This window comes from Emydura macquarii, unplaced genomic scaffold (assembly GCF_026122565.2).
Source record: "Emydura macquarii macquarii isolate MOO-44397 ecotype Brisbane River unplaced genomic scaffold, CSIRO-AGI_Emac_v2 contig_1390, whole genome shotgun sequence".
NCBI classification, from domain to species: Eukaryota; Metazoa; Chordata; order Testudines; family Chelidae; genus Emydura; species Emydura macquarii.
Window position 1 is genome coordinate 20,303,727 of NW_027131527.1, and position 17,424 is coordinate 20,321,150.

The following is a 17,424-nucleotide window of genomic DNA, read 5'->3' on the forward strand; positions in this document are numbered from 1 at the left end:
GAGGATCCAAACTAATTCTCCCTCAAGATGTTCAATGGAATTCTGTGGTTGATTGTTTTGAACAATTTATTAAGAACTGGCCTGTTCTCATAAAACTTTGTGAAGAAAACCATGATAAAATAGATGGAAGTATCTCATCCAAAGTATCTAACATTGGATTAAAGAGGAATGTAGAGGATATGCTCAGTATACAGAAGCCTATATCCATAGCCTTAAAAAACTTCAGAGAAATTGTTGCTGCATTGCTGATGCTGTCGAAATTTGGAAGGCACCTCAAAAGACATTGAAGAAAGAAATACCACACCAGAAAGTTAAACTGCAGGAACAAAGAAGCAAATGGATCAAGCACTAACTCCACCTCATTTTCTTGCGAACATTCTTGACCCCCAGATATAAAGGTAGATGCCTAACTTCTAAAAAAAATGCTGCCATGGCATATGCATCTCAAAATCACTCTTCAGTTATGCCATTCATAATAAATTTCAGGGCTGGAGCAGAACCATTTAAACAGTACATGTTAACTGATGATGTTTTGAACAAAGTCACTCCCCTGAACTTCTGGAAATCATTAGCCAGGCACCTTGAAACAGAGTTCCTTCAGTTACTAAGCCAACTTTTCACAGCAGTAGCTTCCTCTGCAGGCACAGAGAGAATATTTTCATCGTTTGGTATTCACTCAAAGCTAAGAAATCGACTGGGAGCTGAAAAAGCAGGAAAACTTGTATTACTGTTTCAGTCTATGAATAAAAATGACAGTGGGAGTGGGGAAGATGAGAGTTAGCTGTAGAAGTTTTAAGGATCATGTACATTTAGCGTTGTGATGACTTGTCTGTTAGAGTTAATAAAATTTGAAAATTAAAAAAAGTTTAAGGACAGCTGTCAGACGACAACTCAGGAGACTGCTGTAATTGTAAATGTGAAACATTTATGTAACATTTAAAATGTAGTTTAATAAAATATGAGTGCTATTGTGTTTGTGCGTGTGATTTAGTTATTACCATTTCTAATGTACTGCTGCTGCATCTGCAGCTTGACACAGGTAATGAGTATTATGTACTATTTCCTAAATTAATAAAAATCAAGTTATCTAAAAAATTACACAAAATATACCTTCCTAGATGTTGTAAAATGCTGTATTGAGTTGTAAATGAACATGTTTTAGTGATCAGATTTGCACCACTGTTTAAGAAATATGTGATGAAGTATCAGTGGGAAACTTGATTTAAATCAGTGATTTTCTCTTGGTGATTTAAACCCATGATTTAAATCAATGACTTAAATCGACTTGATTTAAATCAATCCACCTGGTTGGGTGGTTTCCTTGCTCTGTCCCCAAACAATCAACTGTCTCTCAGTTCAAGGCTAGATTTCAGATGCATCTATTCCAAGAAATATAGCATCAATTAGATCTGTTCTTTAAGGCAAATCAATGTATTTCACATGCAAAAAAGCAAACTGTATGGGGACAAATGTGTCTGTAGAAAAACTTGTATTGTTAATATGTAGTTCTTATTATAGTTGTAGTAGATATGGTAGCAATGGACCAACATTTACATGATCATAGACAAGTAGTTTATAAGGCTTACCCCAAAATCCCTTCACCAAGTCCAGCAGCTTTATTTAAAAAGAAATACATTATGTAGATAAGAAGAGTTGTAATTGTATCATTGTCAGTTCAAATGAGACCTTTATTTCCAATGCCTCTCACATACTGTGCTGCCTGTCTCTGATATCCTTGATACAGTTTAAATGTTCATGTCAACATAGACCATCTTCCCATGTGTAATAAAAATAAAATATACCAACACCAGCAGAAGGAACCTTCTTGTTCTCAAATATATAGATGAGGTTTACAGAGTATGTTGGCCTATTTTTCTCTTTCTAATTTTGAGGAATACAGCAACAAATATTCCCTGCATACTTAGGATACTTGAGATATATATAGAGAAGGGCCTCTTTCGCTCACAGCTCTCATGCAGGATGGCACCTGAAATGTTTGTAGAAAGCAAAGGGATCACACTACTGGTCTATCAGATATACTCAAGGGTAAAACAAATCCACAGGAACTAGCAAAAAAAAAAAATAAATAAAATCACAGGAAGGTAAGAGAGGCACACAGGGTCTAGAAAGATCCTGACTGCCTCCTCTTGGTCCCCACTGAATAAGTACAGCATGAAGTTACTCTGATAGTGCAGAATAGTAAGGGCGGTGATAGGAGTTCTTGGACAGGGCATAACAGCTTTCAGGGACTAAGCAGGACTAAAATTGGAGGGATCTTAATCTCTTAGCTGTCTCAGCCCCCATACAGATTTCAGGAGGCCTTTGAAAACAAAACAGGTTAGAAGGATAGTAAAAATCCAGACAGAGTCAATTCCTTCCACTTCAACTATTGGCCATTAGAAAAGATCTTTCATATTTTTCTCTTTTAAAGAAAGAAAATGTAAAGTTACAAAGAGTCAGCCAGACAAGAAGCTATTTTACCTTGTTACAGCCCTAGTGCAGATAGTAACGAGGAAGCAGCCAACAACAATCATCCATCCCCAACCCCCATCAGGAGGGGAGGAGAGCAGAACTTTCTTTGGTGCTGCCATAGCTGTGAGAGTGTTTCTTTCTTCTTCTTTCCAGAGTCACTGTAATGGACTGACTTCAGCTGACATGCAGGGTATGCACAGAATGTTGCCTGGTACAAGGGTTAATTGCCATCTGAAACAGAAAAACAACGGGAAAAGAATCAAACTAAATCACCCTTCACACAATCACTGTGAAACTGCATTATCAAAAGGTAAAATATAGCTGTTGTTTTATTGTATATTGTGAGGATTTATTTCTAACCACAATGATGTGTAACACAAATTCTGTGCATTGTGGGAAGCAAATGACTTTGGCTCACATTCTGTTCTCATTTACTCAGCTGTAAATCAGGAGGAACTCCAATTATTTTAATTTACATTGTATAATGAAGAGCAGAATTTGGTTCTATATTTCTGAGAGAATTTCTACCTTTAATATTTGTTCCAGCAATTACACCTAGCACATAATACCACAAAATACAGTGATACACATATACAGGCAAAATCCTCAACTGGTGTAAATCCCTGTAGCTCCTTTAACTTCAACAGAGCTACACTGACTAACACTCGCTGAAGCTCAGGCCTGGGTTTAATTAAAGTTGCAAAATAGTTTCCTTTGTAACCCCCTTCTATTTCTGGGTTACTTGGGAGCCGGCAACACTCACCTGTGTGCAAGGGTGCCTAAGGTTGTTAACAACAAAGGAGATCCTGAGTATCCCAGTGATGATGTAGGATAGGTGGGAATTCTCTATCCACCCCTCTGCTGCAGTCCCTTTACTGCTAGAGGAATTTAAAATTGGCCACCTGGCTGGCTCCTGCACACGGCCCTGGGAGCTTCCAGGACTAAACCTAGCCTAATAATTATAATAATCTGAGACATAGGTCTAACTTAACAATTGCAATTATGCAAACTAAACATCCAATATACTTAAATTAGAGTTAACACACCTTTACTTAAATTAAAGAAATATGGCATAACAGACTGAAATTAACATCACTATTATGTTAAATCCACAGGGGCAGTTGAATAAATCAAATACAATAGTATACAGTAATAAATGAAACTTGTTTACACTGCCACTATTTACCGCACCTCTGGAGTGTGCACTCCCCTAGAGTTCAGAGCCCTAACCCCTTGCTTGCGTGGGTGCGCATGAAGATCTGAAGAAGGAGACAGCACTCTGTTGGTTCAGTGTGTCAGTTCAGCCCAGGTATCAAGCTGCAGATTTGGAGTTGGCCCACCCAAATGTCTGCAGTCCTGGCCCTGCTTGAAGGGACTCTCTCTCTCTCTGCCTCTTCTCAGGCCCAGTCAAAGTCTCTCTGCAGTGCCCCTTCCTTTACACGCCCTGCCCCAAACAACAGGGGGGAAGGAGGGTGACGACACTTACACGACCTTCACTGCAGGCCCACCTCAGTCAGCTCCGGGCTCAGTCCCTGCCCTGGCCTGGGCAATGCCACCAACCTCCGAAGCTCCCTGCTTGATCAAACTCCAGCAGACTCGCAGCAGCAGCAGCTTCAAGAACTGGGCAGCAGGCAGTAGCCAGCAGCCTCAGCTGCACTCCACCCTAGCACCAAAATGGAGTCCCCCACATGCTATTCTCTGTCTCTCTGGAAGGGGAAGAGTCTCTCTCCTTTCTCCCCAAGGCATCATGGGAGTTGTAGTCTCCCAGGATCTTCCCAACTGTAAAACCCAATCAAGTTCCAAGGCCCCTGAAGTACAGGGTGCCTACATCTTTATAATCAACTTTATAATCACTCACACATCATTTACTGAAAAATTCACCTTTTGGGCTGAAATTTTCACCTACACATTAAGGTGAATATCTTCAGCAAGTCTGAAGAAAAGTTACACCACCGTTTTTGAGCTATAGACAAGGAGGGGAAAAAGCATTTCCCCCACAAGCAAAACCCGTTGACTTTAGTTATGATTTTTCTGAGAATGGAGAAGCCTACAGGGAGGAATTGTTACCCTTCCCATGAAAATAGTCAACACAGTGTCTGTGCACCACTTAAATCCTAATTAAAACCTCAAAATAGGGTTTAAATGCAACTGGAATGGGGCCAGACCTCTGTACTAGACTGAATTCCACGCAGGGGGTTCAATCCTGTAACCACTTACGCATGTAACTAAATAGATGTGAGTAGCCTTCTTAACTGCTAAAGTTACTCATGTTACGCATGTGCAGGATTGGGCCCATAGTGACCAGCTGCCATGGCTGTGATTTAGTTTTCCACCAACCACAAGACAGGGCTGAGTATCCTGAAGCTGAGCCCCACTCAGGCTCTGTTTCCTGAGCATGCAGCCTGGCTGTCTGAGCTGTTCCCTGATTCCCAGGTCAGGGCAGGATGACTGCATGGTTTGAGCGATTAAGGGCTAGTTGCTTTGTTGCAGGGTTGTTGGGTTTTTCCTGAATGAAGTAAAGACTTAAAACAAACAAGCAAAGCTGTCTGGTATGTGTTTCAATTTTGCTTGGAGACACACCTAAAATAGCATAGCCACAGTGTAATATTTGTAGATGTTGAACATACAGCATTCACGCTGACAAGAATCACAGGCAGTCCCATGAAATGTTATCTGAGAAAATTTGGAGGATTCTGGGGCTCTTTAAAGGTACACAGTGATAAGCAACTCAGGGGAGCGATGAAACCTCTGATCAGACACCTGTTCAAATTGCACAGTTCCTCAGTCAGATACTGCACAGGGACTTGATCCTGAAAGGAACTGAGCATTATGGCCACAATCCAGCAAAGCATTACAACGCATGCTTAACTTTAAGAACATGAGCAATCCCACTGAAACTTGCACAACCAACACTTACGTGCCATAGCATCTCAGTTTGTGCATTTTAAAACAGAAAACTTTCCAAAGGCAGGATCTTCAATCCACAGGCCGGTATTACAATGCACCACAACCAGCAACCTGAGTTAAATAGGGAAGAGAAATATTTGGAATTGCAATATGGAAACGTGCGCTTGTCTGTAGTTTCAGGCTGTTATTTTAATGCAAAATGTGTTTTAGGAGGCATACTCCAAAAACAATATCAAGGAATAAAATAATCCACAGAGCAGGCTAAATCTGCATGTCACTGCCATGAGACTACACAAGTTTAACCAGGTCATTGACAAAATGCCTGCCCCAATTCTTGATGTAAAGCATACCAGAAGTACCAGTTATTTCTATGTTATGGTCCACTGGTTTTCTGTCACTCCCTTTACTTGAGGCCAAGGTAGTATATCAAGTGTGTTTTCTCTCTCCCAAGGCTGATGAGGATACCTGACAGTTATATTTAAATATTTCTAAATGATTCAGAGCCATCAAGTTATGAGCATTGTTAGCCCATGTAAATATATGTTTGCATACTATTACCCCCTCCTCCCTCCTACTGTTTGTCACACTCACTGGTTTTTCATTTAAATCATATTGTAAATTCTTTGCAGCAAGGATCCTGTCAACATAATGTTCACATAGCACCTCGCACAACAGGCCTCTTGAGTGGGGCCTTTGGGTGTTACTACAACACAGATAACAACACCACATTCATTAAAATAAAATAGGGCTGAGAGTAGCTCTGGAAGTGATGGAAATTACATCCCCTGAAACCGGTCAGCTCCCCTTCCCAATTCACAATGCTCTGGAGATAGCATATTGCTCCCAATCTCAATAATTTGTCAGGCCCCTTAAACCCAACATAAAAATTAGCCCCTGTATCAAAAGAACATCTGAAGTATCTGCAGGTTGGGTTGTATAGTAATAGTTATCTTTGCTCACAAAATCAAACAAGTCTCAGTTGTCACTGCAAGAGTTTTTACGAGCAGCCACCAGAATAGGTAGCTCAGCCACAAATGTTCCTATGGGAGTTTAAAATATACACTCTAGTAGCTGCCCTTACGAGATCACTTCTGAAAGAGAAGAGACCACAGACCTCATCAGATCGAATCTAGTTCAAGGTCTCAAGGCACTGAATGGCATGGGCCCAGGATATCTAAAAGATCAGCTGAAGCTCTGGGATGAAGACTGTGATTGGTAGCTGTGCTTCTCTGAGACACTGGAACTCTACAATAAGGGTAAAGCTCATCTGTTCAAGAGATAGAGCTTTCCCCAGGACTGGGGTCCAAGACTTGGAATGAACTCTCCCAGGCACAAAGGACCATCACAAACCTTACCACCTTCCACTCCAAGAGCAAGGTGTGTTTCTTTGACTTACCTTCTCTAACTAAAACATATAACAACATGTATATACATCTTATTTTCAAAAGTTCCAAAACAAGATGCTCCACTACATACACTTCTCCCCTCGGGTGGGAGCATGAGAGAACAAATACATGACAGATGTTAGTCAGATTGCTTCATGTGCTAATGGAAAGTGCTCAGATACTATGATGATGAATGCAGTATGAGAACCTATAAAGAATTTTACACACACACACACACACACACACACACACACACACACACACACACACACACACACACACACACACACACACACACACACACACACACACACACACACACACACACACACACACACACTCTCTCTCTCTCTCTCCTCCCCCCCTCCCCCCCAAAAAAAAACTAAAGTTGCCTGTGCTACCTTAATTTGTCCCCATTGTGCATATGCATTATGATACAGTCTTTAATTATATAATCACACAGTGAGATTCAGGAATCTTGGCTTCCAGTCCAGGCTCCGGAGGGGAGTGTATTCTAATGCAGCAGTTCTCATTAGAGAGTCCGTGGCCCCTTGGGCATCCCCGAGCCAGTTTCAGAGGTCCATTAGCCCCAGTGCCCCAGTTGGTGGGGTTGGAGGGAGCACAGGGGGGTGTTGCCCTCAAACTGCAGTGCCTTAACCAAAGCGGGGCAGTCCCAGGGGCACCACCACACACCCCCAACCTCCTCCTTTCCTTCCCAGCCCCTGGCCCCTGGCCAGGTCATAGGCCAGAAGCCAGAGCTGGGCAGTGTGGGGTTCTGCTGCTCTGGCTAGTGCCCAGAGCAGCAGCCGCAATGATCCCCCATCTGCAGCTGCTGGCGCCTGGGGCTACGGCTGCTCCCAGCCCCCTTTGACTGCTCACACAGCCGGTAAGAGCTGCCCAGGCAAGGGGACCCAGCTCCAGGGCTGGCGGAGCCCTCGGGGACCAGCAACAGCAGGTCTCTCCTCTCCTCCCCTGGCATTCAGCCCCTAGCTACCTCTTGCCTGCGCCCTGAGCAACCCCTTCACTGCACACAGCCCCTAGCTGCACCCTGAGTGACCCCCTCACTGCACACAGCTCCTAGCTACCCCTGCCTGCGCCCTGAGTGACCCACCTCACTGCAACCCGAATGGTTTTCAAACTCCCCCCCCATGAGTTACAATTTCTGATTGCATTCTCCCCAAACCAAACAGGCTGGGTGGCCTGCGGAGATGAGTCAGGGGGTGGAGGTGGCACTCCCTTCCTTGGGCCCCACCGTGCAGAGCTGGCCTGAACCCTGCCAGGCCTTGCACCCCCCAAAAATAGAAGTCAAACTATGTTCTATGTTTATGGAGGGCCCCACCCCCGCCCAGTGCCCCGAGCTCCAGCACCTGAGCCCACACTGCCCAGTGGCTGAAGCTCAGAGCCCTCCCTTCCCTGCTGGGCGCTGGAGTTTTTCTAGCGTGTGTGTGTGTGGTGGTGGTGGTGGTGGGTGGTGGGGTGGGGGGGGAGAAGAGGGTTTCAGAAAGAAAAAGGTTGAGAACTCCTGCTCTAGTGAACACAGACTTTTTTGTACATTGTACATTTCCTCCAACCTTGACCCCTTTTGCCTCATCCCCTCTAACTGGCCCCTGTCCCAGTCTGTCTCTTTCATCATCCTTTGCCCCTTGTCACAGTCTCATTCTCACTACTCCTCAGGCTTCTCATCCCAGTGCTAGTTTCCTTGCCCAGCCAGTCCTCACCTCCTCCTCCAGGTTCACTGTTGGACTTCCAATCTCTCCCCTGGCACAGCACCCAGTGGGATCAGCTGGGATCAGGGTCATATCATGCTAGATGCCTTGCTTATACAGCTTGTCTTCACTTTCCATGAACATTCATTTCCATAAACATTCCTAGAAAGTGAATTTCAAAGCTGTGTACATTACTATTCACAGAAAACAGATTTTAAAGTCACACATGCAAATTAATTCATTCCAGGAGAACTTATACACTCAGGCATTAAGGGCACAGAGGCAGTCATATGTATCGTATCTGACCAATTACCGTGAATCACCATAGCTAAAATAGTGAAGTGAATATCAAATACTGAATAAGCACACACAACATTTTCCCAGAATTTTTCTCCTGACAAACCACTGTCTAAATCCCTTTTTCTCATTCTGTCACATGAGAATTGCCTTTCCTTCTGTATCATCTGACAAATGTAGAAATTATGGGCCAGATTCTGATTGCCATTATACTGTTTTAAATCTGGACTAACTCCTTCGGGCCTGATACTCAGTTACACAAAGGCACTTTAAGGCCCCTTTTACACTTCCAAGGAGGGTTTAATATAAATGAGAATAAGGGTCATTGACTTTAATAGAGTTACTCCAGCTTTACCCTGGTGTAACAGAGAGCAGAATCTAGCCCTATGTCTGTTTCTCCATAACGGATCAATTATCCAACTAGAGGCCCAAAAGTTTATGAGACTCATCCAAAACCTGCAGTGGGTGAGGTAGCTATTTTCTGAAGTATTATTAACCAGAAACTCTGCAATGGAAGTTGAAGAGATGAACTGGAAAAGAAGGGAAAAAAAGGGACTATCTAATTTCCATAATTTAGACTAATATCCACTAAAACACAATAGCTGTTGCTATTGAATCGTACTGTTTAAAAAATGAAATCTTTACTGTGGAAGGACAGATGGACAGAGAGATGCAATGAGTGCTTCATTGGGTATGAGTCATTTTTAAAAGGTTGGTGGCTCTTGTTATGTGCAGAGGCCAGTTGCTAGGTTGCAGTAGATTTAGTTGTCTTCCTTTCATTAGGAAAAGGATCTCCTGATGAGGTGAGACTCTCAGGCAGTGTCATTTGAGCAAACTTGCCTTCTTCTTTCTGTTGGCTGAGCAGAGGCAGCAAGAGAGATATGGTTACTAACTGCTGTTTCCTATCCAGGGATCTTGAAAACAACTGTACAAGTAATTGATAGGCTATTTATTTTGCCAGATTAGAGCCTAACATATTAACTTGAGAACCAATTCACTAAGCAGCAACTCCTCTTCTGGACAAACAGGTTAGCTGAGACTTTTCTCAGACATCAGCAGAATTTCTGCTACCTTTTCCCCCTGGAGCCTCCTGTGAACTCATACAGCAAATTCATTTTAATGCCTGAGTGAAAATTACCCAAGAAATGTTCCAAAGTGCAAAATTCTCTAGTGATCTTTTCCCTTAACCCTTCCTCCCCTTAACCCAAATCTGAGAGGAAGACTTACTATGTATGCATATTACTTTTCTGTGATCAGATTCCCTAAATTGGTAAATATTTCATATGGTATCAAGAATCTCCCTTCCCTACACTCTGGTGTCCTTAGATGTTGACTAGCCATTTTAGTTATTTTCTAAGTATAATTAAAGATATTAGTGCACATAATCTGCAAACTTCCTTTTTAGGAGCCATTTTTAAGTAACAAGAGGGGAGAAGACGTTGAACGACACAGGAGTGTAGTCAAATGAATTATTATGAAATAGCATCAGTTCTGGCCTCCCTTTCTTTTTTTCCATGATAATTACATACCTCTAATGGCAATAAAATTAGAAGTTTGGAAGTCAGATTTTAACTTGTTCTTTAATGCATGGGACACAAATACCCTTTAATTTTGGGATTCAAAAGCATTTTTTTATTCTAATACATTTCTTAATTGGAGAAAATAAGCTGTCCATTTTGCAACCTGGGTGAGTTATTTAACCAAAAAGGACAGCTTGTTTTGATAAGTAGCCTCTGATGGACTCAAGAGTTCTATGATTATGATTTTGCCTTGTTTTTAATACAACTCAACTGAAAATCTTAGTGCTGCTGCCCCATTGTCTCAGATTTCTTCTCCACTTAGAGATGTTTCTGTCTAACCTTTAGACAAAACCAAATGTTTATGCTCTTCTGAGATAACGTGGGGTTTGTATATCCCTACACAAGTTGCTCGATTAACATTTGTCCCCTTGGGAAACAGTAACTCTGAGGATTACATTTACTAAGACAAGGTTGTTCATTCAACTTTTAAGCAGGTCTTGCTAACTTCATTGCTTCCCTTAGTGTTACAAATGGTCATTAAAAATTATAATTCCTTTAGTGAATTTCACCTGTAAAGAAGATTTCAGACAGATTATTAATTACAATAACAGCACTGAGATGTTACATACTAGTGTCTACTCTTGACCAGCTTACATTCCTTATCTCACTGTACCTTTAGGAAACATTTAGCCCTACGTCACTCTTATCTTTAACAGACATTCATCCACAATATAATGCACTGCCTCGTTTCTAACTAGGTGGCATCCACCTGAATGGTAGAGAAGATTTAAGTTGAAATGAGTACACTAGACAATCTTATACTGCAATTAAGAAGTGTTAAGAGTGAATCCAGTCACCTGTCTATTTTTGTAAATTACAAATATGATATATTTTGGATCATGTACAGGCTACACTGATACAGCTGGAGTTTGAGATATACCTTATTTATCTCAGTGCTGTCAGATTATGGGCCACATTCTGTTTTCAGTGCAGCCACTCAACCTCTGGATGATGACAATATTGCTCAACAATAGCCATAGCAGCTATTTGAGTAAAAAAAATCCAGGTTTTTTTGTAATATGGTAGAGTGAAACAAGCCTGAAGGAGTATTCAGAAGAATATCTAAGACCCATTAGTCCAAGTTTCAGCCTGGAGGCAGTAATTATTGCCAAATTAAACTAAACTCACCTGAAAATATGGATTTCTGACTGAAGCCCTGACATATCTTTAACTAATCTATACTAATCTATCTAATGTAATGACAGTATATTGGGCCAAATTCTCCACTTAAATACGTTCGTGTAAAAGAGGAGAAATAGCGCCTTTAAAGTGCATTCTTTCAATAAGATTATTCTATGATCACATACGTTGCATAAAATTAAATATGCTTACTGACTGGAAAGAGAATTCTTCTGAGTCTAATTCTTCTAACTGAGAAAGCCAGCACATAGTGGACTTTTTATATGTGTCAGCATTTTAACAATAAGCTTTTGTAGATTTCTACTGTGGATCTGAAACAAAAGTAGTTCCAATTACTAATAGACATCTTACAATGTTAACAGTAGGAACTCTTAGCCAAATTTTCATGTACACTGGTGTCAATCCAGAGTGATTTCAATGGAGTTATTGCAAATTTACTCCAGTGAGACTGAGGGCAGAATTTGGCCCTCTGCTAGTTTCATTCTAATGGTCCATTACATTTCTACAGTAAAAAAAAAAAATCTAATCAGAATTGAGGAACTGCCTATCAGGAGATTCAAAACTTTTACAGACACCCTCAAAGAGCAAGGACATTTATTGTACTGTGACTTTGATCCTGTTCTATTAATACAAAAATAAAATTAATGAAAAAGTCATCCTATGCTAATCCTACCCTAGCCTGTATGTTTATAGCTTGCATTGACTTCAGGGTTGCTCCTACTCACAAGATTATCTGATAAATGTAATTCAATGGCAAGACTTTTAGAATTCTGGATTTTTTTCTTACTAATAAATCACCTGTGAATTACACATTTATTATTCAGGAGGCTGTTGGCCCAGGAGTTCAGCAGTCATTCCCATAGGGCTTATATGCTTTCCCCAGTGCTAACTATTTTTTTCTTAATATTTGTACTTAATATACATTGTTGGCTCACGGTTCACTCTTTAGTGAATGTGGAAGGTTATAAGAATGTTTCTTAGAACTGCAAAGTTATATATTGATTTCACAGTTATACTGCATTTTGCATTCTGAAATTTGTCTTTTTTAATACTGTTATATTTTAAACATTCAACAAAACACTTCTCATTCACAGCCAAACTTCTAAATATGTGGTACTTCAGTTTTTCATTTTCCTGTTTGTTCTGGGAATCATAAATGCACTCTTTTGGATTGGGCTTTCACCCATTTCCCATTATGCCCTTAAACAGATGTGAACTTTTCAATTTAATTGTTTGCAAATACAGAAAAAGCTTTTTGTTCCAGTGGACATTTTCCCAGTGTGTGAAGCATTACGCTCTTCCATCTTGCAGGAACACTACCATGAGAAAGAATTCTGCTGTACTACTGCAATAAGACACATGGGAATATGATGTTTTTCTCAAGGCATATGGTGATTAATATGAGGAAATTATTTTTTTTTTCCTTTCATTGATGCAAACCAACTTCATTACTGAGATACCCTGACAATGATCCAAAATTCTTCTTTCTTTGTGGTCTAGTAATGGTCTAGTAATGATGTGAATTGTAGAGGGAACATGACCTCCTAGAAGAAGCTCATCTCACAATTAATTCAAGTAAGATTTAGAATGTTAATGAAATTGGCAATTAGTGCCCAGGCAGCCCTAGCTGTGTGGGGAGTACAAGATTATGTAGATAAAAAAGGAACGTACTATGTCATGTGGTCATATAAATAGCCTTACAAAAAAAGTACCTAGGCCACTAAAAAGCAGTGATACCGCCAGATCTCTCAAGTCCCCGTTCTGAAGTGAGATCTATACAGGTGGGCACTTTTTCCCACAGGTGGCTCCATTGCAGGATCAGAGCTTTCGGGAGGTGCTGGCAACAGTTCTTCTGGTGTATGGGAGCTTTGTTACTCATATCTGAAATACTCCAACATTCAGGCATGCCAAGTAAGCAGTAGGCAGGGCTACAGGAAGGTGAGAAGACCTCACCTAGAAACCTCATTTATGTATGTTTAGAAAATGTACTTGTATTTTGAGTTTATCTCATTTTTCATCTGATGCTTTTTCATCCCTTCTGTATGTGGAGTTGTTTTCATTCAAGTTATGAAAGGCGGAGATGGTCAGTAATGTTCTTGAGTTCTACTAAAATGCAAAAATGCCCCTGTAAAGCGGTTCACTCACCACAGGAGCACCTCCTTTTGACCAGGTGTAGCACAGTGGTTGTCCCTCTATGTAGCCCCCTGCTGAGGTTGCTCACTCACTGCAGTGGTCTTTCTTCCTGCAACTTACCCCTCCAGCCAGGTCACACTTTAGTCCACCCCTTCAGGGGCAAAAGAGTCCAACCACGCTACAATTGAATGACCTTACAACATGCCTTCCATTTGTCTCTGGGCTCCATAACCCTTACACCCTTACTTTAGGGGGTTTTACCCCACCTTCCTCAGTGGCTGGTAGGGAAGCCCATGTGCTCCCTGTACTCTAAGTTCCAGTCCAGGGACCCTATATCTGGCATCCAAGGTCTACTCCCTCAGACTCCTTACTGCCTCCCTGGATAGCTTCTTATGTCTTCTATCCCCCCAGTGAGTGACTGCAGATTCTCTCCCTGCAATCTCTTTCTGCTATAATCTTCCTGGCTTTATAGTCACCACCCATGGCTTTTTCTCTCTTGTGGGTGCTGCCAGGTATGTTGATTGGCCTCTCAGACCCACATTAACCCTTTCAGGGCCTCTGTGGGGTACACTCCCTATCACAATCCCCTTAGAATAAAACGAGGGATGTCCTTTTTTTAATCTTCACACAGAGCCTATGAAGCCTATGTATGTCTCTGACGGATTGTCTGCCACTCACCGCCCGACAGGCACCTCCTGCTGGTGTTCTAGGAATTAGCTCATGGCGGTGCCCCCATCCATGGCCTGTGCTCCGTCACTGTTCGTCTCCTGCCGTCATCAGGGCTCTTCGTCACCTTCAGGGCTCGGCCCTCTGGCCAAGCCACAGTCCGTGTTCCCACCCCCCCTTCCAGGGAGGAATTCTGCAGTCATTTTTCCACCATTTGTTTCAGTGGCCACTATAGTCCACTGCAGCACCATTGGCAGCCTAGGGGAGACTGGGTGTGGCCCGGCAGCCTTTCCCTGCCTCCCCTCTAACTCCTCTATAGCCTTCCCCAGGCCACTTCCCCGTACCCCAGTACCTCCTCCCTTGTATCAGGGCCTCAGTACCTCCTCTGCCCTTGTATCAGGGCCTTCCGCTCTCACCGAGCCGCAGCCATCAGCCACCTCCCCACTCAGGGTACTGATCTCCCTCAACCTACCAGGCAGCCAGCCTTCTCTCCCTGAGCTCCTGGGAGTGACTGCCCTGCTTTGCTTGCTACTCTCCTTTTTATACTGGGCTCCTGGGTCCTGACTGGCTGCCCCGCCGCTCCTGCCCATTGGCTGCTCCTTGCCCAGCCCTCCTTAACCCCCTCTTGACCTGTGTGGGGTAGGCGCCCTGCCACAAAGTTCTTTAGAACATATAGAAAAATGCTTTTGCCCATTAATTTTAAAAAGTGAATTTCAGGGAATGTAGATTTGAAAATAAGAGAGGCAAATATATTTTTAAAACAAATTCTAGTCCTACAGAAATAATTCTTAGGAAGACTCTGTATGCTTCCTTCTCCTTATATTTTTAATGCTCCAATATTGTAATTAGCTCAACCCATTTTTGTTTGTTACAATGCACAAGATTTCTTTACAAAAAAATCAGATATGAAAAGGCAGAACATATTGTTTCCTCATGTTTGCTCAAACTTACATACTCAAACAAATCAATTAGTATATTTAATGCAGTATATGTTCTTCTAATGGCAACATCCATTACGTACGATGATATTAAACTGTCACTATGACCATTATTTCCACTTATTATATGTCTCAATTATTAAGCATACTGCTGAAATCATGATCCAGTAAAATTATGATAGCCACATTATCAGCTAAAAGACTATTGATTTTTTTCAGTAGAAACCACCCTTGGCAATAATGGACCAGCATCTCCAAATATAGGGGAGATAAGAGCTCAACACAAAGGAAAACCAAAAAAGATGAAGCCCTTGGTTCTTGATATGACTTTTTAACTGCAGTTTTTGATGGATATTGTTTTAATAATGATGGGGCTAGACTTCACTGATACACCAAAAAGTCATCAGACAAACCACAGATACCTTAAAGAGAGAGTAAAGTATGTGGCCAATGACATCAACGAGTGAAGGCACCTCTATTATAGCCGTGCCATTCATGCTATTAGAAATCATATGTGTGTGTCACCTCTGCATCTAGGAGTCAATAAGATGATAAATATTGTTCTGGGACAATCCTTGATATAAAAGGTATCAGGTGTAGGAAGAGCTGGTTTTACAAAATGCAGAATGAAACTCTGTTTTCCCTAAGTAAATATGTTGCTTCCCATCTCTTGCGGCTTCACATACATTATTTTATTTAGGTGGTTAGAATAAAGGGTGAGCATATTTTCATTCAGAATACAATTCATCTGTATATTAACAAGTGAAGGATGCTGCTGTCTTTCCCTGAAGTATCAAACAATAGGTCATAAGCCAACCTCTTTCATTCATAACCTTGAAATTCCCTATGTTTCAATAATTCTTTATTTCTCAACAATACCAATCTATACAGTATCTAATAAAATCCCTCAATAGATGCTATCCCATCTATCCCTAACCTATCTACCTATTACAAATTATATTTTAAAAAAGGAATAATTAAAGTTGCTTTTAAGAATTTTTCTTGCTTTCCTGTAACTAAAAAAACTTTAAAAGAAACCAGCACCCATAACAAATTATGCCATTCATATCCATAACAAGTAAGATTTTAGGAACACATGCTGTTAGGTACAAAAGAATACTTTGATTTGCTAGTCACTTTCAATCAATATAAAACCTCTTGAGTCCGAGAGATATAAATATTAAATACCCTATGAATAAGAAACACTGTAAGGAAGAAATAGACAGACAAACATGGCATTCACATAGGAATTTTCCCTTGTATTTTAAGAAATTAGTGTAGGACTAAACTGTTGCACATCAAATCATCATCTGAGAAGAAGAACCATTAAAACAAAAGGAAAGTCACTGCCTCTATCATCCCCACAGCTTTTGTTATTCCACGTAACTTCAGGGTATGTACACACTGATGGTGGCAAATTCGCCACTGTCAGATCGATCTTTCTGGATCGATTGAGTGGCAGTGAAGACCTGCTCAATAGATCCGGAAGTCAATTCAATTAAACCACCTTCTCAAAAGGTGTAGCACTGTGCCAATGGGAACGCATTTCCCATTGGTGCAGCGCCATGGAGACGGCGCGCTAAAGGGAAGTTAGGAAGTCAACGGGAGTTACGCAAGCTACTGCCACCAAATTTCCCGGTAAGTGCGTACTAAGCCTCACTCTCATGGCAGGCACTCTTACAATGAAAGGCACAAATAGAAACAAATGTATGATTATTGTATAAATACCAATATGATTTATTCTGTGATATTTTCCCAAAATAACAGGACAATATACCTTTGTGTGTGCACAGCTTCACCATCCCCTAGGAAACAGCATAAACTTGTAGTAGGTCACATCAAAGGCTCCTCTTTTCCAATATGAACAAGGCCACATTTCATGAGAAATTTTAAAACCTCTGTGTTATTTTAATTGCTGTTTGTTGCACCTCCTTCATGAACAATACTTTTCTTTCCCACATATGCCAATACTAATTTGAGTTCTAACCAGAGCCTAATAAAACTAGAATAACTGCATCTTTTCATGCATTGAGCTGATGCATTTAGAGATTTTTTTTTCCAGTCTCACTCATGCTCTGCTAGGCATTATAGCAGAGACACCTTTCTATTTGGGAAATATCTCTTCCTTTGTTCTTACTCTATGTTCATTAACACGAAACTGCATTTACATGTGACTATGTCTGTAATGGGCCAAATTCTT

At 41.3% G+C, this 17,424-nt stretch overlaps 1 protein-coding gene across 1 annotated transcript in view; it reads right to left on the reverse strand.

Annotated features, from left to right (window-relative positions):
* SLC16A12 (solute carrier family 16 member 12) overlaps window positions 1-17,424 on the reverse strand; it is a 61,872-nt gene that overhangs the window by 22,968 nt on the left and 21,480 nt on the right. The window contains exons 2-3 of the mRNA XM_067552815.1: window positions 5,390-5,490; window positions 2,482-2,703 (exon numbers count right to left, since the gene is read on the reverse strand). Coding sequence (XP_067408916.1) covers window positions 2,482-2,591 — 110 coding nt within the window. The 5' untranslated portion in view covers window positions 2,592-2,703; window positions 5,390-5,490. The remainder of the gene's footprint in view (window positions 1-2,481; window positions 2,704-5,389; window positions 5,491-17,424) is intronic.